This window comes from Xiphophorus couchianus, chromosome 18, assembly GCF_001444195.1.
Source record: "Xiphophorus couchianus chromosome 18, X_couchianus-1.0, whole genome shotgun sequence".
Taxonomy (NCBI): Eukaryota; Metazoa; Chordata; class Actinopteri; order Cyprinodontiformes; family Poeciliidae; genus Xiphophorus; species Xiphophorus couchianus.
Genome location: NC_040245.1, coordinates 10954560 through 10979511, shown reverse-complemented (window position 1 = coordinate 10979511; position 24952 = coordinate 10954560). Strand labels below are relative to the sequence as shown.

At 41.1% G+C, this 24952-nt stretch overlaps 2 protein-coding genes across 2 annotated transcripts; one reads left to right on the top strand and one right to left on the bottom strand.

The window, feature by feature from the left end:
* Positions 1–740: 740 nt before the first annotated feature.
* Positions 741–14612, top strand: fbxo46 (F-box protein 46). The gene is made up of 3 exons (XM_028045553.1): positions 741–1161; positions 9173–9776; positions 11128–14612. The coding sequence occupies exons 2-3, from the start codon at positions 9297–9299 to the stop codon at positions 12925–12927; spliced, it is 2280 nt and encodes a 759-aa protein (XP_027901354.1). The 5' UTR covers positions 741–1161; positions 9173–9296; the 3' UTR covers positions 12928–14612.
* Positions 14029–24801, bottom strand: slc5a2 (solute carrier family 5 member 2). The gene is made up of 15 exons (XM_028045554.1): positions 23659–24801; positions 23489–23560; positions 22910–23014; positions 22399–22458; positions 22212–22316; positions 22030–22135; positions 21056–21136; positions 20537–20766; positions 19496–19631; positions 18700–18807; positions 17827–17977; positions 16802–16970; positions 16499–16714; positions 16290–16425; positions 14029–16218 (listed from the first exon to the last, which is right to left on the bottom strand). Exons 1-15 carry the CDS (start codon positions 23755–23757, stop codon positions 16004–16006), a joined length of 1989 nt encoding a protein of 662 aa, XP_027901355.1. The 5' UTR covers positions 23758–24801; the 3' UTR covers positions 14029–16003.
* Between the last annotated feature and the right edge of the window lie 151 nt (positions 24802–24952).

The following is a 24952-nucleotide window of genomic DNA, read 5'->3' as shown; positions in this document are numbered from 1 at the left end:
TTAAATAAAGTTATGGATTGCTTCAGAATCAGTTTGGATCCAAAACAATCAGGTGTTTGCTACAAAGTTAGTGAATAGGATGAATTTCATTTCTCAGCTTTGCAGTAAAATTAAAGAAACATCATCAACAACAACAGGGCCTTTTCATCAGGAAAAAAATAAAGTTTTGGAATAAAATCTGACATAAAATTTGTGGATCTTAAGAGTTTTGTGCACAAAAGATGTCCACCATAATCTGATACAATTGGAAAACTTTAATAAGATAGACTGAGTTACTATTACAGAAGAAGGAAAGGTGATTTATTTTTTATTTAAAGTGCTCCAATAAAGTATAAAGTAAATAACTGTGGAGACTTAACAATGCAAGTCACTGCAGCTTTTTCAAATTTAACCTAACAGATTTGTTTATCTTTCAGTTAAATTGTGAAGGATTTATTACAGGTAGAAACGTTTTTTAGTCACACAAACCTGTATTTTTAACATATTGTTGATGAAACAATAAAAAGAAGTCTAATAAACATGTTTGTCACTCTAATAACGTGTGAATTTTGTGGAGAATGAACATACGCCATGTTATGTTAGTGTGGCTTTCAGTTTTCCCACCTGTTTTTGACACAGTGACCTTTAGATGCTGGGGTGTCACAGTGTGGCCGGTGTGGAGTCCGTGGGGCAGTGGAGAGGGAGGGCGCTGGGCATACACCATATATGGGCACACCACCGACTCTGCACTGCTATTGGCTGATGGACTTATGCAGCTGCTTGTCAACAAGATGGCCTTCCTCCTCTCGCCGTTTTAACACAGATTATTTTGGTATCCCCGAGAACATACTGTGAAAGCCTGTGACACTTCTAGATAGACAGCGGGAGAGAGATTGCTGGGAGACCTGGTTGGGCGGACGGTCAAGTGGATTCTCTTCAGGGAACTGACAGCCTGAAATGCTGCGATAGGAGCTAGTATTAAGCAAGGTTGATAAAACAGAAAGTAGCTGTGGGCTAATGTCGACGTTAGCCTGCTAGCTTTTTAGCCTAGCTACGTGGACTCGGATAGTCAACTCGTGTCACCTGTATTAGACTAGTTTGGTTGGAAGAAAACACGGCTAACAAGGACTTGTCACCGACCTTCTGCTCATCGCGGGGTTTCCGTGGAGAACAACCTAACAGGTATTTCTACTCCCACAGCATAAATTAAAGTCTTTTTTTAATCGTTGCTTGCTAGCAGAGCAAAGCTCTGTTATAATATTCTGCAGGTAAGTTCTGTTGTCCAGTTAGCTAGCTCGTTAGCTCAGAGGGGTTTGTTTTTCTATAACTTCTTCTTAGTCTATACCGAGGTGAATAATCGTTTTTAAAAAAGCAGACTTGAACAGATGTGTGTTAGTTAAATACTGTAGTTCTCTAGTTTTTGTTTGACTTCTGGTCGGCTGGGTATTTATGTCCCAGCGACGCTCTGCTAGCTCACTGCTTAAATAGCTGGTAGTTGGTTAGAGACATTTAAATTTAATGTTGGGTAAACATAATCTCCTTTGGCTTTGTTTTGCTCGTCTTTGTTATTGTTGTCCCATCTCTCCTCATAATTGTCACGTCAGATGTAGACGTTGTTTCAACTTGTTTTCAATATATTTTGGAAAGTTGACACATTTACCCAAAGAAATGCTTTTAGTGAGCTGCGGGCCTTCGTTTTTGACTAGGAAACTTTAGTCACAGCGAGGAGAACAATCTGACATTTTTTGTGCATTGACCTTTTTAACGTTCTCCTGTCACGATGTGTGGTTCTCTCGAAGAAAACAACTGCGATCCAATCTTTAGTGTTGTACATGTTGCTTAAGATCTTGAAGAGGTCTTCTGTAATCAAACGGCTATTCAGGTGCTTTTTACTGCAAGTTAAAACTGCTTACCAGACATTCTGTAATACTTGGATTCTGAATAGATCACTCATAGAACAACACCCATCTGGTCAGTTCTTTCTCTTTTTTGCTGTGAATAATCGTCTAATCGAGATAAAAACCTGCCCTCCCAATCTTCCAAGCCCACATGCCTCAAGTGACATCACATCATCCCCAACGCTCTTTTTAGTCTGTTCACGTTTTTTTTTCTTTTGTACACATAATTTATTCATGGTTTTAACAAAATTCCACTTTCTTTTGTGTTTGTTTACATTCTGTACAGTTGTCGAATGCCTAAATTTGGCAATAAAAAGACATGAAAACGGTTTATGAATTAGCCTGAAATTACTGACAATAAAGGGTTGGTCAGAACTTCTGACTCAGCTGCTGTTAACCTGAAATGTCTGCTTGTCATCAGAGTCGTAGTCATTTCATTTGATAGCAGAATGAAGGTGGGAGAGGAGAAAAATCCCATTGCTCAACAGTAATAAAATGAGTTGTTTAACTAAGATAAAGTATTATGATTAAAGACTGCATGCAGTTCACCTGTGCTGCCAAACCATATTGTGATTTAATATGAAATAATCTCAGTTTGACATTTATTCACTTTCTGAATGGCAAATGCACATAGAAAACAATCGGACGATATAATTCTTGACAGAATACAAAGGACTTCGCATCAATTAGATGCAAAGTCTCTTTGCCTCTTTGTCCATCATGACTTTGGGTTCATCAGTCAGAAATTGTGTCCATTGTACTTGCATGTTTCAGAATGGAAGTGGCCGACGTGATGATTTTATGTTCTTAAAACTTAGAAAATGTTGACAAACTGCCAAAAGAAGGAAGTCGTAAAATTATTTCCAGAAATATTCTATGGAGTTCCGGTTTATGCTGTTGTTCAAGTGCAAAAGTTTCATTCATTTAACAGAGAAATAAAATCACATATAGAAAGTATCTTTTAATATATGAATATATGTTGTTGTAAAACGATGTTAAACACTGATGATCGGCCTATTCTGGGAAACTCAGCTGTGTTTTATGATAAATTGTAGTTGTACTAAGAGATTGTTTTCTACCCAAATGCTTACTTACATAAATTAATGTATATTTTCAAGAAAATCAGTTTCTGTCCCAGTATTTAACTTTATTGCTTTATTAGTGTAGGTATGTTTGGACGCAGCCCTCTCTCTGAGTGATTTGATGTTGTTTATTCAGACGGTGCGTGACTGAAGCTCTTTTCTGGAGGTCAATACAACAGATCACTGTGCTGACACAGAAGTGTTGGTGGAGGTCTTATTGAGGTTTGTGATTATATTTCTGAACAAACATGCTGCCACTCACTCACACACCCAGTCAGAGATGGCCGTGCAGGCTGGTGGTCACTCAGGTGTCGTTCGTCGCATGATCCTGATCTGACTGCTGGAGCGACGCGCTCCACTCTATTGTTCTGTCACCGGTGTGCTAAACAAACGGCCTGTTGGCCGTCTGTTACACTGTCGTCAAAGACACACAGGCAGAGGGAAACTTTTGTAAAGTTTTTTGTAATCGTGCCAGCATGATTGGTGCTTTTATGGCTGCGGTCCGCACATTGACATGAATGAAATGCTTCAGAGCGTGACCGTCTAACAGACACAACTGAGAGTTATTCTTCAGCTTGTTTTCTTTTTTCACCATTTGGTTCTTATTAACTCGAAACGCCCTAAAATTATGACCTCACATCTTGAATTGTGATATCAAACATTTAGAAATGATTGCTTGAATTTTTTATCCAACCTGCCAAGTTTTATAGGTGTTTAACAAGGATATAGTTGTCTGAACACACCCACCCAGCCAAGTGTAAATAAGGAGAGGGTCATTAAAGGAAGCAATGGTGTGTGTCCAGAGAAAAACACAAGCCAGAAAAAAATAAAATAAAAAAATTCCATGTTTCTAATGTTTGTTTTTGAATAGGTGAAAACTGATTCTTTCTTCTAATCTTTGTATGACTGAAACTGTATGTAGATCTGGACCACCAATCTGAGATTGACTGCATAATCAATTTTGAGTTTGGAAAAATATGTTGTTTTAGGATCTAAACACTGGAAACTTGATTTAAATTAATATTCGGCAAAGCTGTTACAATTGATCTTTTCTGAATCGTTTATTGTATTGCTGGGGAAATTTCTAGAAACTTGATATCAAAGATGCTAACAGTTTAACATCTTTGAAAACGTTGAAAGTTTAACAAAAAGCGGGCTTTCACTGTTCAGACAGTAGAACCTGTTATTTTAATATTTGTGTTTTTGTGTCATCTGAAGGTTTCTGATGGTTAGAAGGATGCTCCTTTGTGTGTCGTGGCTATTTTGCAATCAGAAGCTCCTTCTCAGACAGTAGAGGAATGTTGTACTCTGTATTATTGATTAACTTTACTGACGTAACTTAGATAACAAATATCTTCTCTCTGATCCAATTAACACATCCCGTTTGAGGTGAATACACACTGTTAAGTTTGATTTGACCTTTTATGGATCTCTACTCGTAAACCAGCCCCAAACCTTACTGAATAACATGCCTCTGCATTTTGGGCTTTCCTGGTTAACAAGTCCGCAAAGTTGGCAGACTGCATGCTTCCATGTGTTGGTGTGTGGAACGAGTTAATTGCTGGAATTGTGCAGAAAAATCTTGACAGTCTGTCAGACAGGTTGGGTTTCTAACGATTAAGTCTGCAGAGTCGCTGTGGTGCCACTGGCTGCTGCTGAGCTTGGACAGGATTTGATGGATTAGGTTGTTGCAGATTGCTTAATTCAAACCCAGAGTCTTATTTGCAGAGATTCGTTTGAGGAGTAAACGATGCATAAAATACATGTGTAAATGTGCCTCATCTGTTAGTTGGATTTAACTTTCAATTGTGTGAAATATTAAAGACAAAAGATAAATATCCTTTCAGCTGTCTGGGTTTGAGGCACACGGCATAAAATGTCACAATCCCTTTTCAGAACTTGGACACATTTAGAAGAAACTTTCCTCATTTAATAAAGTCTATATGTCAGATTTGGGCCAGTATTAGATTTTCACACTACAACCTACAGTAGAAATTTCATGGTTTAAAAATATCACAGTATGTTTTGCAAATGTTGCACATACTGTATGTATGACATGATCTAATTACTTTTTCCTACTGTGTCAAATTAATAGCATATTCATTATTACATTTTAACATTTTAGCACTTGGATTTTAAGAAAATATTATAGAATAAACATTGACTTAATTGAAAAAGTACTACCTACACCTGATATTGTCTGGTAATAATTCGTCTGAACAATCCTGCAGTTGGCTTCTGTACCATAATAAAAATGATAGGTGGCGCACTTTGAGTGCTTGTTTTGCCCAACTGGAAGAATTTCTAAGCAGCCATAATAGTTTATGCTGCGTTCCATTTATCTTGGATTTAGGTTTGATCAGAACTGAGGTAACATCGTTATATTTAAGTTGGAATTGTAAAAGAGAAACTTTCTGTAAGAGGATTATTGTACCTCTTACATTCATCATTTTACTTTCTAGAACCACAATGTTACAAAAATCATGTAACATTGATTTTTAAATGCACTCTTACATGTGTAAAATAAACAAGTATCCACCACATCTTGTTGCTATTTGAGCGAGGAGGGGCCATAATGACATAAAAATTTGACCTTACAAGTCGTAAGGAGGTAGTCAGAGTTGCTCCCTGTTTTATAGTGGGGAAATCCGACTTTGGAGGGCGTTCCAGTTGATTTTTCCAATTAGGAATATAATTTCCAAGTTCAGAGAGCAACTGGATCTAATCAGCCGGCTGACCAGCAGTATGTAGGAACACGATTCTTCCTGATGTCTGGAGCAAAATGGCTGCTTTGACTCTGTTGTTAATTAAAACAAACTTTATACCATTAGAACTGTTAGCGGTTACTTTTTAAAAACCTGAGTATATCTTGATGCCAGTAGACAGCCCATGCTTATTTATAATGATAATTAATATTCTGTAGTGCTGGCAGGCATTTCAATTTCTGTGGTTTCTTATATTGTGCTTGCAGTCAAAATGTTGCCTTTCATTCTTAAATGTTTATGTTGCCAGGTGACATTTAATTGAAACTAAAGTATTCTGTAATTCTAAATCTTTTAGAATTTTTGGCTTTTAGACTGTTGTACCCCTATTTAGTCATGTTTCTCTTACAGCAGAGAGAAGGTTTTGAACCTTTTTCTCATTGAAAAGCACGTTATTTAATTTAAGAGGAAGTGCCCATGTCTAAACAGAATATGGTTTGATTCCCTGCCAGATTCCTTTAATTTCATGTTGTCATCGAGATAATATCTCATCTCCCAATTCTGCCAAGTTTCCAGAAAAGCAAAAGCCAATACTTCTCTTCTGGCTCTCTTTCATGATAAGAGCAACATATTGCATAAATCTGTGGTAATCATGGTGGATAAGAAAGAGTTAAAGAATGAAACTAGTTATGACTAGTCCAATCCCTGAAGAAAATGCAGTAAAAAAAGCCTCTTCAGCCTCTTCGCTACAGTATAATCTGTCTGCTCTTAGATGAGTTGTTGCTGTGTGATTATAGAGGAAGCATTTATACTGCTACACCACACTGTGTGGGAGGTGTTTGTTTTTTGCACCTCTCTGAGCCAATCCATTAGTCCAACTGTATAACGCACCACCCATGCAGTGTGTTACACAGAAAAGAACAAGTGACCCTTTCGGATACGTGTCAAATGAGCTCAAAAATGGGCCAAACAGGCGGCTCAAGTTTCCTCCTGAATAAGAAAATCGTGAATTAAATTGCCCAGCTGATCAACTTTTCAATTAGAGCAAGACTGTCTGAATGTTTTCCTCATTTTGAGACTCTTCACAGCATTGTATTGAGTCAGTGTTGAAGAATAAAACTTTTTTTCCCCTCTCCATTTACCTTAAGACTAAACTGTAATAGTTTCCTCATGAATAATGAACCCTTGTTCAGAGGCAGCAGTTAATACAAAAGGAAAGTTTCAGATCCAACAGAGCTAATAGAATTCATTGATCTCGTTGGTTCCAGGTTTTCACTATATTAGGAAATCTCTCTCTCCCATTACACTTCCAACTCTGTATATTAGGCATAATGGGCACTAAAATCTGTCAGAACTGGGTGTTCAATACAGTGAGACTAACAGGTAGGGATGGGGTTATATCTTGTTGTTGTGAAAATCGTTTTATCGTAATGACAAAAAATTTTTTGGAATGTCTGAAACCCCCAAAACTGACAGTATTGCCAGCTGCAGAGTCACCTTTTCTATTTCTCCACTGTTGATTACAAAAGAGCGTCAATAAATCTGTGAAAATGATTAAATGCAGGTGCATCTTTAAAAACAAATTGCATTTTTTAAAGATGGAAATGCCAATTATTTACATAACTGATGTCTTGAAGAAGTCCATTTTGATATATTTTTTTATTTTTCTTAGGAGCTGTGTGTGTGTTTGTTGGGCTTTGACTGCAGTCAACCATCTAAACAGGCTCTTTACAGCTCCTGATCTTCTAAAACAGGGGTCTCAAACTCCAGTCCTCGAGGGCCGCAGACCTACAGTTTTTAGATGTGCCACAGGTACAAAACACTGGAGTGAAATGGCTTAATTACCTCCTCCTTGTGCAGATCAGTTCTCCAGAGTCTTGCTAATGACCTAATTATTCTATTCAGGTGTGGTGCAGCAGAGGCACATCTAAAAGTTGCAGGACTGCGGCCCTCGAGGACTGGAGTTTGAGACCCCTGATCTAAAAGGTGTCTGGCGGTGTCAAACGTTTACTGCCCCCCACCCCCATGCCTCTGATCACCCTCTTCAGCATTTTAAAGCAGCTCAAACTAAAAATATTCATATCAGTGGAATTTAAGGCCATGTAGTAGGCATGCAATAACTTGTCAGTTCACTGTCATGAATGGAGTAAATGTTTTGATTTTACAACATTTGTAAAGAAGGTATGAAAACTACAGTGGCAGAATATGGATCAGATGAGGCTCCACAGAGAAATAGGAGTTAACTAGTTAACCTCATTTACTTTTCTAGTGAACTCACAGTAATATGACCTCCTTTTGCCAAAGATATTGGAGCACACCAACAATAACTTAACCTCATTTGGAAAAATTCAACGCCTTAAAGCAAACTACATTTTTTAAAAATCTAATATTTGTTAATGTATCAATGTGTCAAATGTTTGTTTTTTTTTTTAAGTAAAATTGATCCAGATTTGGCTTTAATTACATAAATGGTAACTTTGAACTGTATTGTTTTTTATTTTTAAGAGTTGCGGAGCATCTTGGGGCAAATAAAGTAAGTGCAAACACTTTACCAGTGGGTCAGGCGCGTTGCTTCGTCTGTCCCCAAGTATGCTGGCCCGTCCCTGGTATACCCTGCAGCCGCCCTTGCTACAGAAGCAAATGATGTTGGGTGAACAGAAAAGCTCCCCCTTGTTGTTCTGTAGTATAGCCAGCGAGGAAGAGGTGAGGATAGCAACAACAGTTTCACTCCTATCTCCCCCTCGCCGCTGCTTTCTAAAAATAGGTCCAGCATATGCCTGGATGCTCCTCCCTGTGTTGCCTCTTATTAAGTCAAGTCCTGTTTGAAATGCTGAGATGCAGAGAGAGGGTGAGGAGGATCCATTTGGTGCTTTTGTGCTCTATCGTTCATCCCTTTCATCTTGAAATCCGAAATGTAATCCCTTTAATTTAATCTGGAGGCCTTGGAGTGGGGGAGATGGTCTTGTTGCAAAGAAGTGAATGCAACTACTGATTAAATTTGGCCAAAGTCTGAAGCAGAGGATTTGTGACTGGTGTCTATAAGAGTGTGATGCTGTCTTTTCTAAACACTAGTGGTTGTAATGGGGCTTGCAATGCTTTCAGACTGTTTGATTACTTGAGGGCAACTATTCAGTAGAGCCTCGATTAGTTATTGATAATCTAATTTAATCCCTCTGCGGATGAGCTTTGTTAATCTGCACTTTTAAATAGATAAAATGTGTAGTTTTATCTCAATCATTTCTGTCACTCCATCCCTTCTTGTATTTAAGGGTGTCTATGCATCCTTATGAAGTCTTTAAAAAACGCCCTAATTTGTAGATGCACTATATCAATATTTAATATTTTGTAGTTTGTTTTTAATTTTATTTTTTGTATTTTTTATTCAATTTTTATTTCATACAGGTCTCAAATTTCATGCATAATGCTTTTAAAATGGTCTTAAGTCTTTAATTCGAGTTGGTGGAACCTGCAGAAACCATGATTTAACCTTTTTTCTGTTTTCTTGATGCAGGTTTTATGCCCGGTGTTGGTCTTGGTGCCAGTCTGGTGGCAACGGGAACAGAGACGAACAATGAGCGCTCCTGGTGTTTGCTGGCCAGCATAAATGCAGATATGCCACGGTGGTCCTCATCCTGATGGACCGAGACACCTTCTCCCACATCCGGCTGTGGTGCCCTCGCCCCTTCGGCACCTACTCCCAGAACAAAGCTCGGAGTCCAGGCTCGGGGGGCAACAGTGGAGGAGCCAGTGGGGCAGGTTCCCCCTCGGTCTGCAAGGCTGAGCTCTCGCAAGGTGCCAGGAGGACGCCAGAAGAAAGTGAAGATGTAGGGATGATAGTTGTGGGTAAAGAGGGGAAGGAGGAGGAGGAGGATGTGGAGTCAGAGAACACGCCACCTGAACCTGAGCTTGAATCTGGCGCCATTACACAAACCCAGGCCTCTCAGCCTCCTCCTGCTCCACCCTCGCCACCAACTACAGGGTCTCAAATGCAAGATGGGCGTGTGCTGTTGGACACTTGGTATGTTATCAAACCAGGGAACACGAAGGAGAAGATTGCCTTTTTTGTTGCACACCAGTTCAGTGGAGCAGGCCAGCCCAGACCGAGTGCCATGAAGGTGAGAACTTAACAGAGGGGTATATGTCTCTCTTTTACAATTTGAGTATTCCTTTAGTTCAGGTACAATATCAGAGTATTCTAAAAAGTTTGTATCTAAGGTTGCTTTAATCGAGCTCTAGTTTGTTTGCTAGAAAGTCTGATTTGTCTGGGGAGATGTGAATATGCAACTCTTATATGGACCTAAAAAAGCAAACTCTGGTCCGCCTAAAAACCTAGGTCTCAGTTTTGAACCCTGATATCGTTTGACTGCATATGTGAATACCAAGAGAACCAGAGGCCGCTTCATAAGCAGGAAGTGGATTATAGTGCAAGGCATTCTAGGTAAAGGCAACCAAAACAAATATGTGTCTAGTGCTAATGGGAGATATGGCTTGTAGTCACTTATCAAAGACAAGAGAAATCCTACTACTAAACTCTGACACCACTCAATTTTTTTCCTATATTTCATAAAGAAGTAAGTTATAGCCATGTCTTCTTCAGAGATTTTCATGTCGTTTCCTTCAGTGGTCCTTGGTGTAGTGCCACCACAGGTGAGGAGAACAGGTTTTCCAGTGTCTAGTTCATTTGAAACAGTGTAGTGTGAAAGCGAACCGGACCAGCTGAAAATCTCAGACATTGCAATTTTGATCTCCTATGGAACAGTCATCGAGTCATTTACTTGCATCATGCACCTCTCCTGGATGAGCATGTAGTGACGTGCTGGACAATCACTTGCATTGAGTCGTTGACTTTACAGCAATTCCTCATACTGAGCATCATTGTAGTAACATTGAAGAGGAATAACTGTTTATCAGGAAGAAACCTCCAGCAGATCCAGGATCAGTACCAGCGGCCATTTGCCACAGCCGAAAGACAGAGCAGAATGCACTAAAAGAAACAGAACTGATGTAGGATTATGTTCTATGTTAATGAAAGTCAAAGGTTAATAGCAGAAAAGGGACAACGATTAGTTGATGATAGCATTATTTCAGCTTGTGCCGTCCTCCAGGAAGGTACCAAAGTCAAACAGAATGCCAGATCAGGAGTAGCTTCTGTGGAGAGAAAAACATAAAATAAAACATGAATGTGCAAATTTAGTCTCTGCATCTTGAAATCACACAGGACTGCTTTTATTTCACAGACTACATGCATTCAAATATATTTGACTATATCTGGATGGCTTTTCACGATCATTTGATGTATGAGTGACTAAGGTCAAACAGTTGAGGGGTTGTCGTTCAATGTCATTACGATGTATATAGACAGTACTGTAGCTAATCATCACCATCACACTATCTAGCATTATCAGAATGTTGCATAGCTATAAAATTGTGTGTGGCCTCTAATTAAATCAATTTCTGTTTCCACAGGTTAAAGGTAACTGGGCAACAGATTGCAGTAAAGCCAAAAGACGAAGGCGGTGCTCATCCTACGACCCTCCAACGCGCTCCCAAGCTCTGACTCCTGACACCTCCATAGGACCTCCAAGTCCCGATGAGCTACCATTAGGTGTGAATGAGACAGATCTGCTTTCTGTGGCTGAGATGGTTGCCTTGGTGGAACAGAGGACCGCCATGGCACTTCAGGGCATTGTGGCAGTTCATGGAAACCAGCACCACCACCAGTCGCTTACCACCACTCATAGTCAGGGCTTCCCCCACAACCAACATACTCTACTCCGAGGTACAGTCTCCGACCCTTCTCCCATGCTGTTTGAATCAAACAGTTCAGACAGTCAAGCCTCTAGCGAATCCCAAAAGCCATCATCTCCAATCCAGACAGATCAGGAATTTGAGGAGGAGCAGGAGACGTGCAGGGTGGCTCAGGCCATCGCACACTTTGAATCTCAGACCCTTGAGAATCGCCTCCGTCTGGGTTCTGGATCTGGAGTACCCTCAAATAATCAAAGCGGAGATGGGGAGCTCAGAAGAGGGGACACTGTAACACCACCTCCACCACCCAACCACACCCATGGGGAGGTGAGGATAGCTTTCAGAGTGTCAAATATGGACCCTCACTCACAACTGGAGCCAGCTGGCCGGTCCCGCTGTATGTTCATGAGTTGTGGTGGGGGGAGTAACCAGGCAGCTGCCAGGGCCAAAGAGAAAATCACCTGTGACTTGTACCAGCTCGTCAGTCCATCTTCAAGAGATCCCAGTAGTCTGCTGCTTGCCACCACAGCTTCCACCCCCAAACCAGACGGAGATCTTCATCAAGACAATCTGTCCTGCGGCACCCCGGACCCCAACCAGGAGCTCTCCACGGGGGAGAAGAAAGGGGGCGTCGGGAGGGAACGAGTGACCGGGTTCCATGTGGAGGTTGTGGTGACGGGTGCTGTGGACCAGTGTGTCTTCTACGGCAAGGACAGCACAGAGAATGTGCAGGAGGAAACGGTGTGTTTCGCAATGCCTACAGCGGTAGGAGGTGGTGGTGGTGTTGGCAGCTCAACTGACCCATCATCAGACGATCCCCCTCCTGGACAGCTCTTTTTCCTTCAGTCCCCTAGGGGACCAGAGGACGATGTAACTGCAAAGACATCTGGCAGCGGGGCAGGAATGTGCTCTTTGGACTGCGCCAACAACAACAGTCCTGGCACAGGGGTGACAGTGGGCTCAGTGGAGCGGGCGACACGCCCAGACTCCCCTGGTGTTGGGGAGGACTGCTCTGACCCTTCGCTGTGTCGCCTTTACCGCCACGTGTCCCACGACTTCCTGGAGATCCGGTTTCAGATCCAGCGGCTCCTCGAGCCGAGACAGTACATGTTGCTGCTCCCCGACCACATCATGGTGAACATCTTCAGCTACCTACCCACTCGCTCTCTGGCGGCCCTTAAGTGCACCTGCCACTACTTTAAGGCGCTGATAGAAACCTACGGGGTGCGTGCGGTGGACTCACGCTGGAACCAGGACCCCCTCTACAGAGACGACCCCTGCAAACAGTGCAAGCGTCAGTATGAGCGCGGGGACGTTTCTTTGTGCCGCTGGCACCCCAAACCTTACCACCATGACCTGCCTTACGGACGTTCCTACTGGATGTGTTGCCGGCGTACAGACAAGGACACTCCGGGTTGCCGGGTTGGGCTCCATGACAACAACTGGGTGCAGCAGCCTGCCGACGGCTCGCAGCCCATCCGCACCAAGAGGGAAGAACGGAGGGAGGAAGCCAGGTAGAGGGTGCAAACAAAGTCTCATCTCATTGCATACCTCCTCCCGTCTCTCCATCACTGGTCAGAGAACTGGGGTACAGAGAGGGCAACGGGGGAGGAATCAGCACTCCAAGACTGTTTGCTTGTCTCCTTCTTTCTGTCAATAGAGAGAGGTTGAGATCTGAAGAAGGAAGAGAAGCATCACACTCCTTGCCTTTTTTTTTCTCTTTCCAACTGCTCCAGAGTCCTTCTCTCCCCCTAGAGTGGCTAATAAAAGTTTGTACAGCAGGGTTGGGGTCCTCTCCTGCTGCTGTCAGTCTGGTCTCTGAGGGGGTTCTGTTTAAATATGCACATGGATGTTGCAGTAGGCGATTTTATGTGAAAACGTTGCAGTGTTTTGGATTGAGATTAGCATTCATAAAGTGACGTATAGAAATGTAATGCCCACCAGCGTGCTTTCAGCTCCCAACACGTGTCCCGCGTTGTTTTGCCCCAAGCATCCATGTTTAGCTGTACAGACGGGCTTCAAGAGACATGTAAAATCTTTCAGTGCAGAATGTTTCGAGTTATTACAGAAATGTGATTGTATAAAGCAAACTTGATTCTTTTTTTCCGGTTGTACAAGATGCCATTTGTAGCTGTCCTGCACCATGCATTTCTCTGTTCTGAATGTGCTGTAATAATGTATTAAGTTGATTAGTCCCCTGCTGATGCTGCTGAACTTACTGCTCGTCACTGATGCTCATTCTGAGTCCGGTTCTGGATGGGCCCCTCCCCCCCCGAGCCCAGGTCTCAGAGAGCCGCCCAGTTGTTGTTACGGAGCGGACCCTGACCTTGCTGACCAGCCATAAATGGGAGCCACTGTCTGGTTTACAGAGAATTATGGGAGACAGACTTGAATGGGATTTAAAAAGAGAAACTAGATGTCACTTTGGAAAGGCCTGATGTCACTTTGTATGGTTTGATTGATTGTTTTTGCTTGTTTTGCCATTTTTTTGTTTTTGTTTGGTTGTTTTTATTGGGTTTTTGTGTCTGAATGTTTGCTGTTGTATTTGCTTTTATTCATGAGGACTGTGTTCTTTGTGTATCAGACTGTCATCCTACTGAAGTTTTCTCTTTTTTTAAAAAATATGCCATCTTTATTTTAAATATGCCCTTCTTTTATCCTTCCCTCCACCTCAACAGAGCCATCATTCATACTTTGACGTGTGTTCAACTATCCACCACAAACACCAGAAACTCTCTATACCAGTTTCCAGCCTTAAAAGCCCCCCTACCTCTTACCCCACCCTTCTGGAGATCGAGGCATCAGATACCTGATGATCAGAACACAACAAAAGTTGCACAGTTTTCCAATGCTTCACACACTCCATCCAGCTCCACTGGGTCCACTTAAATTATTGCGCGTACAAGAACAGTGCCTGGTGATGGCTCTGACTTTTCAATATTGGGGGAGGGGGCAATAAAAAAATGGAATCTATTTATCTTTGCCTTCTCCTCCTTTGCTTTTAATTCCCCTCCCCACCCCTGCAAGCTGACAGACTGGACATTGAAGAACTGATGTGATGAATGATGCTGAAACTCTGCATGGAGATAGGAAGATGGTTGGGTAGTCATGGGAGAACTCTGTAGGTTGCAGATGTGTACAATGCTAATGGGAAATATCTGCTTAAATAAAACAGAAGTGATGATTAAAACTGGAAATCCGAACCACTACCTGGTATGTCTGCTTTTTATACGCTGATCCACATTGCTCGTTTTCTAAATTGTGATGGGCGGGTGCACCAAGGTGGTTTCAAGCCACTTACAGCTCACATTGATTTCTTGTAAACCAAAGTTTTAATGTGTGGGATAAACTTTATTAATGCATTTATGAGCTACTTAAACTTTCTCTCCTTCACACCTTTAGGAATGACTGATTGGATCAGAGTGTAACCAGATGCTGTAATGGCATTTGTATCTGATAACGGGTTCTGTTAAATCTGATCATTAAAGCTGCAGGGATGAAATTTCTGTACCTCTGAAACTGTAGTAAGTTTGTGAACTTTTCCCTGTGCTGTTTCTAAGATTTTACATATAATAGCAACACAAAGTTGTATAAATAATCTGAAGTGCTTATATTCAGGTCCCATAAACTAATACATTGTAGAACCAGTCTTTTTGAGGTACATCTCTTTCACTTTTATGTAGACAACTGTTTCTTCATTGTGCTTTATGAAATGGTTTATGTTTAGTCCAATTGGATGTAAAGACTGAGACAATCAGATTAGGTCTGGACTTTGACTGGGCCATTTTAACCCCTGAGTAAAATGTGATCTAAACCAGATCTGGAACCTTTACAACCTAAGGAACTGTTTTGACCTTCAATCCCTACAGAATTTGCCAAATTTTCTTTCATCATCTTTCTTTCCTCAGAGGCACCAGTGAGGCTTCTTACCCGACTAATATTCTCCTTTGTTAGCATTAGGTATTATAGGTATCAGAGTAACGACTATCGCATACAAATATGTACGTCCCACTTTTCGGATTATTTTTTAAATAAAAAACATAAACCTTGAAGGATTTGTTTTTACTATTTACAATTAAACTATAGACCGAATATTTGAAATGGGCTTCAGTTTTCTGTTCACAATCCATTTCTAAAGAAGCAGTACACAATCCAAAGTATTTGGACATGCACTAAATGATCATCCTTCACTTTAATTCATAAGCACATTTTTCTCATTACTTTTACACATGTATTGATACCATAAAGTTTTAGTACAAACATTAAAAATGATAGCTTCCACAATAGTAGATGTAACATGCTGGTGTTAAAGCCAGAGCAGGTTACTTTAAAGCAATAAAACCCTAAATGCCTTATTTATTGTGAAATTATACATTAAGTGACGACTTATATATATTTGTTGTGAAGTATATTTTTTGTTAACAGCTGACCTTGCTTCCAAGAATTTCAAAGAGCTCACTCTGGTGCAATAACAAAACACTGCCAGCAGATGGCGACAAGGTTCTATTTGAAGATTTACTCCATTTCTGTAATCGGCAGCAGATGCGATCACACGGCAGCTACAACACCTTCAGCTCGGAACAAAATGACTCAGTCAAGCAAAGTATCCCCACATAAAAACTGCAACAGCCATCATGACCAGAGCGTTGGAGTCCACGGTGTTCTTCCACACTGCTTTCTCACTGATGTCGGGCATCTGAGGCTCTAGATCCTCGGCTGCTTCCTCATCCTGAACCTGTTGGTCTTCATTAAGTCCACAGAATCCACCAACCAGGCGACAGAGTCCAGACTTTTTATCATGTTCAGTTTCTAAAAGAAATAATGTATGTTTGTAGTTGATTTTTTTTTGTCTGTCTTTGTGTTACTTTCTTATTGCCCACCTGTAACTACATTAGCCTTCTCTCTCATCCTCTCCTTCGCCTCCTTGCGGGCTCTTCTGGCTCTTTCTTCTTGCTCCCAGTCCAGATCCTCCCTCTCCTCTTTAGAGTGACGTAGACTGAATACCAGGCGATGGAGCTGAAAGAAACAAAAGATTTTGACCTCTAGTCGTTTTCTGCAGTCTGACCCATCCTGTTAATCTCTTACTTACATGTTTATCCTCAATGGGCTCTGTGCAGAAGCTGACCAGAAGCACCAGCACTGATGTGCAGGTAAACAGGATGATGGCAAAGTGTAAGTAGTGGATGCCACACACCAGGAAAGGGCATTGAGAGGGGAAAATACAGCTGCCGGTACCAAACCAGAATTCAGGCAACATCCGACACAGACCCATCGCCAGACCACCAATCAGGCCCCAGAAGGCTCCCTGCAGGTTTATGGGAGAAAAAACCAACAATGTGTTTATGTCTAAAGAGTATGACCTGAAATAAATTAATAGAGTATCCCTTCTTACTGTTTCATTGACCCGTTTGACAAAAACAGCCAGCAGGAAGACGGAGGCAATGGGTGGAGACAGATAGCTGGAGACTGACTGGATGTAGTCAAACAGCTGACCGCTCTGCGCTGCCTGAACAACGGGGATCCAGCAGATGCTGATGGCCACGATACACAGAACCCAGACACTGAAGAGCAGAGGAACAGCATAAAGTTGTATGGATATAGGGCCCTGCAATCGTATTTATAACCATAAGGTTGTTTTTTTTTCACAATTTGTACATTCATGTGTCTGTGTTCCTTAATGTTACACCACATCCTCAAGTCAATGCTCTGTAGAGCCATGGAGTTACAGCTGCAAGGAGTCTGGATGCTTTTCATTAACTCTGGCCAGTTTCCTTGTCCCATGATGCTGCCACCACCATGTTTCATCTTGCACATCATGCAGAGTGTTTTCATCACAGTGAGCATTTTGCATTAAAAAATTTCAGTTTTGTTATCATCATTGAAAGCCAGGCATCGTTGGAAATTCCAGATCACTCAGGTCTTCTGTTTCTAATCTACTCTGCATTCCCACAATGAAACATTTAGAAGCAGCATTCAGTTTTTATTCTCCACTCATCTGAAACAAACTTCGAGACCCTGCAAAACAGATGAAGCACTTTTAAATCAAAGCTAAAAACACACCTGTTAAGAGTTGCCTTTGATTCATAGCACCTGGAGCATTGATCAATATATTTGCTGTATATTTTCTTGATGACTGATGAAGAAATTTGACAAAATTTCATGTGTATTACTGCTTCATATTTGCTTGCTGTATTATGTTTTATGGTGTTAAGCACTTTGACTTGCTTTGCTGCTGAAGTATGGTGTACAAATAAAATTGACTAGACTTTTAAGTTTACAATTATGCTCTAATTGGTTAGTCTATGACCTCAAATCTTAAGCATCTTAAGTGCGTGTTCCCTAAATGGAAAACTTAAAGGCACAACTTTGCAAGGCACTGTAACTGGGCTGCTGTTGTTAGTACTATGATCCATTTACCGGCCTACAACGATGAGCTCCCGCTCGGTGGCCTGTGGTCTGATGCGGGTCCAAATGTCCATGGTGAACAGAGTGCTGCTGCTGTTAAAGATGGACGCCAAAGAAGACATGAGAGCTGCCAGCATGACAGCCAGCATCAGCCCTCGCAGACCTGGACAGAGACAGATGAACATTCAGCGTGAAACTTAAAAACGAAAACCTGGTGAGAATTTACAACCTGAAGTTTGAACACAGTCACTGGAGCATAAAGGTCCTGGTTATTTCTGATGCGTTAAAGAATGTTCAACATGTGCAACTTTATAAAAACAAGTGCTGCACTCAAACTTTATTGTGGATTGTCTTAAACATGTATCACTGTTTTACAGTGACGCTGGAGTTCCAGCAGTTTCCACTTCAGGCTCCCTGGCTTCCTGTTCTAGAACATCCTCACTAATTGCTTTACATGTGACAGTTTGGGTCAGATAATGAATTGAATTGGACAGTAGATGTGTGGGGAAAATACTCAAACATCCCGGAAACCTGGCTGATCTAGAGAAGATTTGTGTGGAGGTGTGTGCAAACCTGGTGAAAAACTACAGGAAACGATTGACCTCTGTAATTGCAAACAAAGGCTACTGTACCAAATATTAATATTGATTTTCACAGGTGTTCACATACTTAATTGCAGCAGTAGCACACAAATAAATTCTTTTAAAAAATCATACATTGTGATTTCCAGATTCTTTATTAGATTATGAAAATTTCAGACCCCTCCAAGACTTCTAAGTGGGAGAACTTGCAAAGTCACAGGGTGTTCAAATACTTATTTTCCTCACTGTAACATCCTTACAAAAGATTAGTGTATGTAACCTTCCAATCTGTATTTATTCTTACCACTGGGCATGACTGTAACCACCAGTTTAGGATAAGCTATGTTAGAGCAGCCCACTTCGGTTCCACAGACCTCCTTACAAATTTCTGGGACCACACAGCCAACCTCATCTACAAAGAGACAGAAACATGATTAGATTTATGCTTTATGTCTATAGCTAAGATGAAGTCATGTGTTTCATCAGCAAACTAAAGATGTTTTATGGGACACTGACTGTAAACCTTTATTTCACCAAGCAAATCCCCCTGAGATTAAAAATCTCTTTTACAAGAGAATCTTGGTAGAGACTGGCAGCTTAATGTAAGTTTAACGCCATCATAAGTAAGTTAGTAAAAAGATTCCTCAAGTAAAACATTTACAGACAAATGATAACTTCTTAAAATCACCCAGAGCAGCCTTAAAACCAAGGAGTGCCAACAGCACCTTCAGCTTCATGTTCTTCTGGAACCGCTTCCAAGAAGACAAAGCACATTTAAATTAAGACTGTATACAAAACAAAAGCGGCCCAGAACTAAGCCCTGAGGAACTCCATCATGTACATGGAGACCTGTTGGTCAGATGGTTGTCAAACCAATGAAGAGTTTGTTCAGACAAGCCAATTGTGTGAACCCCCCTAATAAAACCTTATGATTAACTGTACAGATAAAATAAAACTCCTAACTGGGAGTATTTTTATTTTCTCATCCCCTCAAAAAATCAAGTCTGGCCCCAAGGACTAGTTTAGAGTCAGATTTTATAGGCTGAATCCATTCAGACAGGTTTTTAGGGGTCTAGCGATCATTTGCTTTGGTGACTTACTTGGGTAGAGGATCCTGCTGATCATGCCGGGGAAGACCATGAGGAACATGGGAAGCAGTTTGAGGTAGCCACACACAATGCAGCCAGCCTTCACATGGGTGAGACTACGAGCTGCCAGGCACCTCTGGACAATCACCTGGAGATGAGAACAAGCATGGACAAACATGGAATCCACTAATGGCTTTGTTACTGGGAAGTGAGAGAATAGGAGGAAAACAATTTCCAAAAGGTATTTATGAATAAAAATTCATTAAGATCAGATGCTGAACATAAATTTTAACATAAACATAAAGTCTTTCCTCACGGTTTCCCCCAAAAACTTGCTAAGCTCGCTGGTTGGGCCACTAGCTCATTCATTCAGCTGCCTGCCGTGTTTTGGAGTTAAAAATGTTTACAGTTGACAGGAAATTTGAAAATATCGCTTGATAATTATGTGTTGTTGGAAGATTAATGCTTGAATACAGACTATTAAGTCTTAAAAAATGCAAACATTTTAAAAAACTAAAATAAATAAGCAATGCTTAACCTGGTGGGGGCCCAAGTGAAGCCTGGTGGCCGGCCAGGCTTAGAATACACTGGGGGAAACCTTGGTGGTTTAGATGGACGTTCAGAATGCACAGCACTACCTCTGTTGAAAACCAAACATCACGGCAAACCTCCCAAGGTGGAGAGTAGATGGGGGTTTTTTCATGCCTTTTTGCTGCCACAATTTTCTGTGGTTATATTTTACAGTCTGTTCAGGATCAGATTACTTTAAAGTTTAACCACTCTGATCTGTAAAACCTAAGATCTAACAGAGGATGTCGGGGTTTTTTGTTCGCACATGACTAATTACCCTTAAGTGCTCATCCCTGAACTAACACATTTCACTGCCCTTTGCCCAAATCTTAAATCCAACAAATGTTTAACAGCAGAATGTGCTGCAGTGCATGAAGCTCCTCAGGATGCATCATTACTGCCTTTCCCTTCCATCTCTGGTTGTGCACATAGAGTTCGAAGAGACTTGGTTTGTTTCAGTTCAGCTCACATGGTGTTGCTCACCTGATCAGAGCACCAGTACCAGATCCCCCCTATCGTCATCCCGAACACCACTCCAGGCCAGGGAAGGTCCCCCACAGTCGCGTCCCTCAGCAGGCTGAAGGAGTCCTGTCTCGGGATGTAGCACTGGGAGGAGATGTTATAGCGCTGGGTGTCCAGGGAGGAGAAGTTACTCGGAATGGCAGAGTAGTATTTGGTAAGCAGGGCGCTGTAGCCGCCAATTTTAGCAAAGGCTGAAAATGACAGGTGGTGGAGAGAATCCCAGAAAAGCCATTTTGGTGTCAGTTTGATTACAGACTTCCTGTGGTTGTTGCTCTCTTGCAGTGTCAGGCTGTCCTAACTGAAAGTGTGAATCATCTGCTTAATCAGAGCAAACTGTTGATCACCACTTTGCAAACATTCCTGTGTTTGTCTTCATTCTAAACCAGGATGCATTTTCTACACTATGAACAATGTATTCACCTTCTTATTTGCAGAAACCAGAAAGAACACAGATGAGATCCCAGGAGTGTTTGTACTCACAGAAGCCGGTAAGGACGAAAGCTCCAGCGATGATGACAAACGTCTGAAAAGTGTCTGTGTACATTAGAGCTGCGAGGCCACCTGGGAACCATGCATAATAAAAAAAAATTAGAAAATTACAGAGACTTAAAGATGTAGATGATAAAATGTTGAAGCCGTTTGTTATCAATCAACAAAATGCAAGAAGTATGCACAGTTCTTTTTATATTTAAATTATATTTAGAAAGCCATAAAACTTACTTATTTTTTTATTAAACTCACACCAAAATTGTTTTAATAATCCAACATTTAATTTGGGCTCATTTATTTATTGGTGGTAAAAAAAAACAAAAAAACCCAGAAACAATAAATAATACCTTTTAACAAAACCAGAGATATCTGAATGGTAAGGACGATTAAAACATCTTCAAAGCTCGTTATTAGAGAATTGCAGCAAACGGTGGCATCTCTGGGTCGCTACATTTCTGTAACAACGATTGGATGTTGTCATATCAACCAGTAATTTGGGAGTGATGAGTAAAATGAATGAATCCCACTGTTAAGTATGGTGGTATTTTACAGCAAAATCAAGTAGCTATGTTATCTTCATATGTTATAAAAAAGCTGCATAGATCAAACATAACTTTAAAGAAAGTTGACTTTGCAATTTGATGCCTTGAAAATGGCCTCTGTCTCTTTAAGAAGCTCCTGCTCTTTCCGTCAGTATGCAGTGTATGATGAGGTCATATGTAACTCCACCAGGTGAATCGCTGCCACTGGAGAATCAGGGATTCTTCAAACATGCATGATACAATCAAAGCAACTCTCCAGGTATGTTTGTGATGAGGGAATAGCATTATAATATGAATTTTGCATAATACCTGTCCCTTTAGGGATTGTTTTTTCTACAATTCGCAGTATGAGATAATGTTGCTGAAAGATTTCACACATCTCTTCTAGGGGAAGAATAAATTGAAACCATACTGCTATATTACCTGTGACAGTGTACAAGGCTGTGATTAACAGAAGCGCGATGACAGACACATAAATATTCCAGCCTAACGCCTGCTGGATAAACACAGCTCCAGAAAACATATCCACCTGGAGGGAAGAAACAGATGGATCAGAGTAAGCAACAAAATATGTGGAGTTTTATTCACCGGACAGCTTGACTCACTGAGATCTTGGTGAAAATGTAAAGGAAGAGAGAGATAACGGACAGGTAGAGGCTGATCCTGGCCCCGCCGAACCTCTTCTTCAGGTACTGAGGCATCGTGATCACCTATGGGGGAATTTCAGCCCATCACAGCAGTGAACGGCGGGGTCATTCTGAGCAAATGAAGAGCACAGACTGAACGTCTTACCCCGGCCGTGAGGTAGACGGGTACGAACAGCCAGCCCAGCAGCAACACGATGAACAGAGCCTGATATAATAAAGCACAAAATAATATGTAACTCCAACTCACATGACTCTGCTGTATTGGCTTCACCAAGCAAAGAAACTCTGATGATTATTAGGATTTTATGTGATAGATCAAAACTAAGTAGGGTATCAGTAAATGAAAAGAAAATGATTTGTGACTTTCTATATTTTCTGTAAATAAAAGGTCCCTGTCAAAGCGGAAAGCAAACAAATCCACACATACACGCATGATGATGGTTTAAACCAACATAATATGTTTGTTTTGTTTTTTTTCCGCCTTTTCAATGAACAGTTGTACACTATTTTGTGTTGGTAAATCACACAAAATCCTGATAAAAAAAGATTATTCCAAAGTGTTTTATTGACAAAATGTGAAAACATTTCAGAAGTGTGAAGACTTTTTTAATCTGCATGTTGTGCAACATCAGCATGTTTTCAGCTACGCTGCTTACGTTCCACTCGAAGCCTCCCACAGCGATGCCCCCCGCTGCCCCGGTTCCTGCCAGGCCCACAAAATGACCGCTCCCAATGTTACTGGCAAACAGGGACGCACCAACCTGCAACACAAACGCACTCAGCACCGCTAAGATTCATGGGAGTGCAATAAGACAAAGGTAGGAACGAAATCTTTTTTCTTTTAGGAAAATAATTCAAATGTATGGTTCAAATAATTCTGTGTTCATAAACAATGTAAAATACCACAAATTTTGTTTTCACAGAACTTATCCTGAACAAAATACAAGGAAGTTTCTGTGGTAAACCCCCCCCCCCCCCCCCAAAAAACCCAGACATTCCACACAAAAGGCAACATCTAAAAATAGAAATCAGTTTGTGCAACTTGGTGAAAACAACAATTATTAGCATTCATAAAGAAACCTCGAGATATTCTCCTTTTGTATCACAAAATTGGACACCTTTCACTAAAATCATCCCTCAGCACCTCTGTGCTGCAATTCTTCATTATTTTTCTAACAAACCAGCTCATATTACTTTTGATCGAAGGTCAAGGTCCTGTTGCCTTCTAGACTTACCGACCACCAAGCCATGGACCGTCCTGCCAGGAAATATCCTCCCACCGTCCCACGATTGGTCCGAAGCATGGACTAAAGCACACAGAGAGGTCAAGAGTTTTCATGCTTATACTCACTTTATAAATTTCTTCCCTGTCTTAATTATCAGGCACAAAGTCTGAAAAAATCACCCAAACGCCGACACCGATGACCATCAGGAAGTATCCAACGATGACAGCAATGTCGGCGGGATTGTTGATGGTCACGTTTCCTGATGAGGGTTCCGCCATCGCTCCTTTTAGTCAAACCTGAAACTTTTCTCAGTTCTCACATCTGCAGCTTCAAGTGAAGCCTGCTGGGTTTCAGGCACATTGATGTAATGGAAAAGCTGGGTAGGACGGTTCAGGTTGGTCAGTTTAACTGGGAACTTTGATCAGATGGGATAATATGCAGATTCAGCAGTTTGCTTATTAGAGTAATTATTAACACCAAGCCATGAAAAAAAAGTCAACAGGCAATCTGTTGTTTTTGGATACTTTTTATAGCTCTCTTAACTTTTTATGTCACATCAGCTCCTTTCCGTTGCCCACTGGTAGAAAATAAAGGTGAAAGGTGGGCGGTTTTATTTTTGCTTTGATAGCCATTTTACCAACATTGACTTGCCTCAATGCCCATTTCCTCTTCTAGTCATCAAGAAATTCTGTTTGTTTTTACACAAAGTAGGCTTGTCTTTTAATTGGATAATGCCGCTGCTTTTAAATGAAAGCTATCAAGAAGCTGTTTGGATCATAAATACGATGTAGACCAGATGCTTACTAAGAACACAAAGTGCTGGGGAAAAGTTTCCATACTTGTGACCATGGATGTTATATTTGTTTTATGCTTTTAAAATGTATGACTGCATTTGCCCCTTTCTTGATGTCTTCGGTATTTGCTCTGTTGTCGCACTTAAATATTTCACATGAGGAAAAATATTCAGTAGCTTGTCAGAGGAAACAAACTGCTGTTTCCAGGGGATGTTTTCAAACCCACCTGGTTTTGAAAAAATACAATTGCAGCCCTTGTTAAATCAAGAACTAGGAAGGTCTTAGTGCTGTGAATCAATCTCGTGTATGTGCTACTCAGTGTGCTAATGCCAGAGAAAAAAACTGTTTATCCACCTTCATCAGTGGTCATGCTAACTAGTTTGGGCATTGGAGCCGTAGTGTAGCGGACAGCAAAGGAGTGTACATGAGCCTGATTGACAGCACTGAGACCCTCCTTCTGGCTGTGATTGGTTGTTTCTGACAGAGCGTTGTATTTCTGCAAATGGCATTAGGACCACAGGGAGGATGCAGAGGAGCTCAATTTTTCACAAATTATCTGCCTCATTTTATACTGTCAGGACATAGTGACAATTTTAACAAATATTTTAGATAAATATTGTTTACAAAAATTACATACTGCAGCTTTAAAGGATGCTAAACTCATTGCAAGCCCAAATGT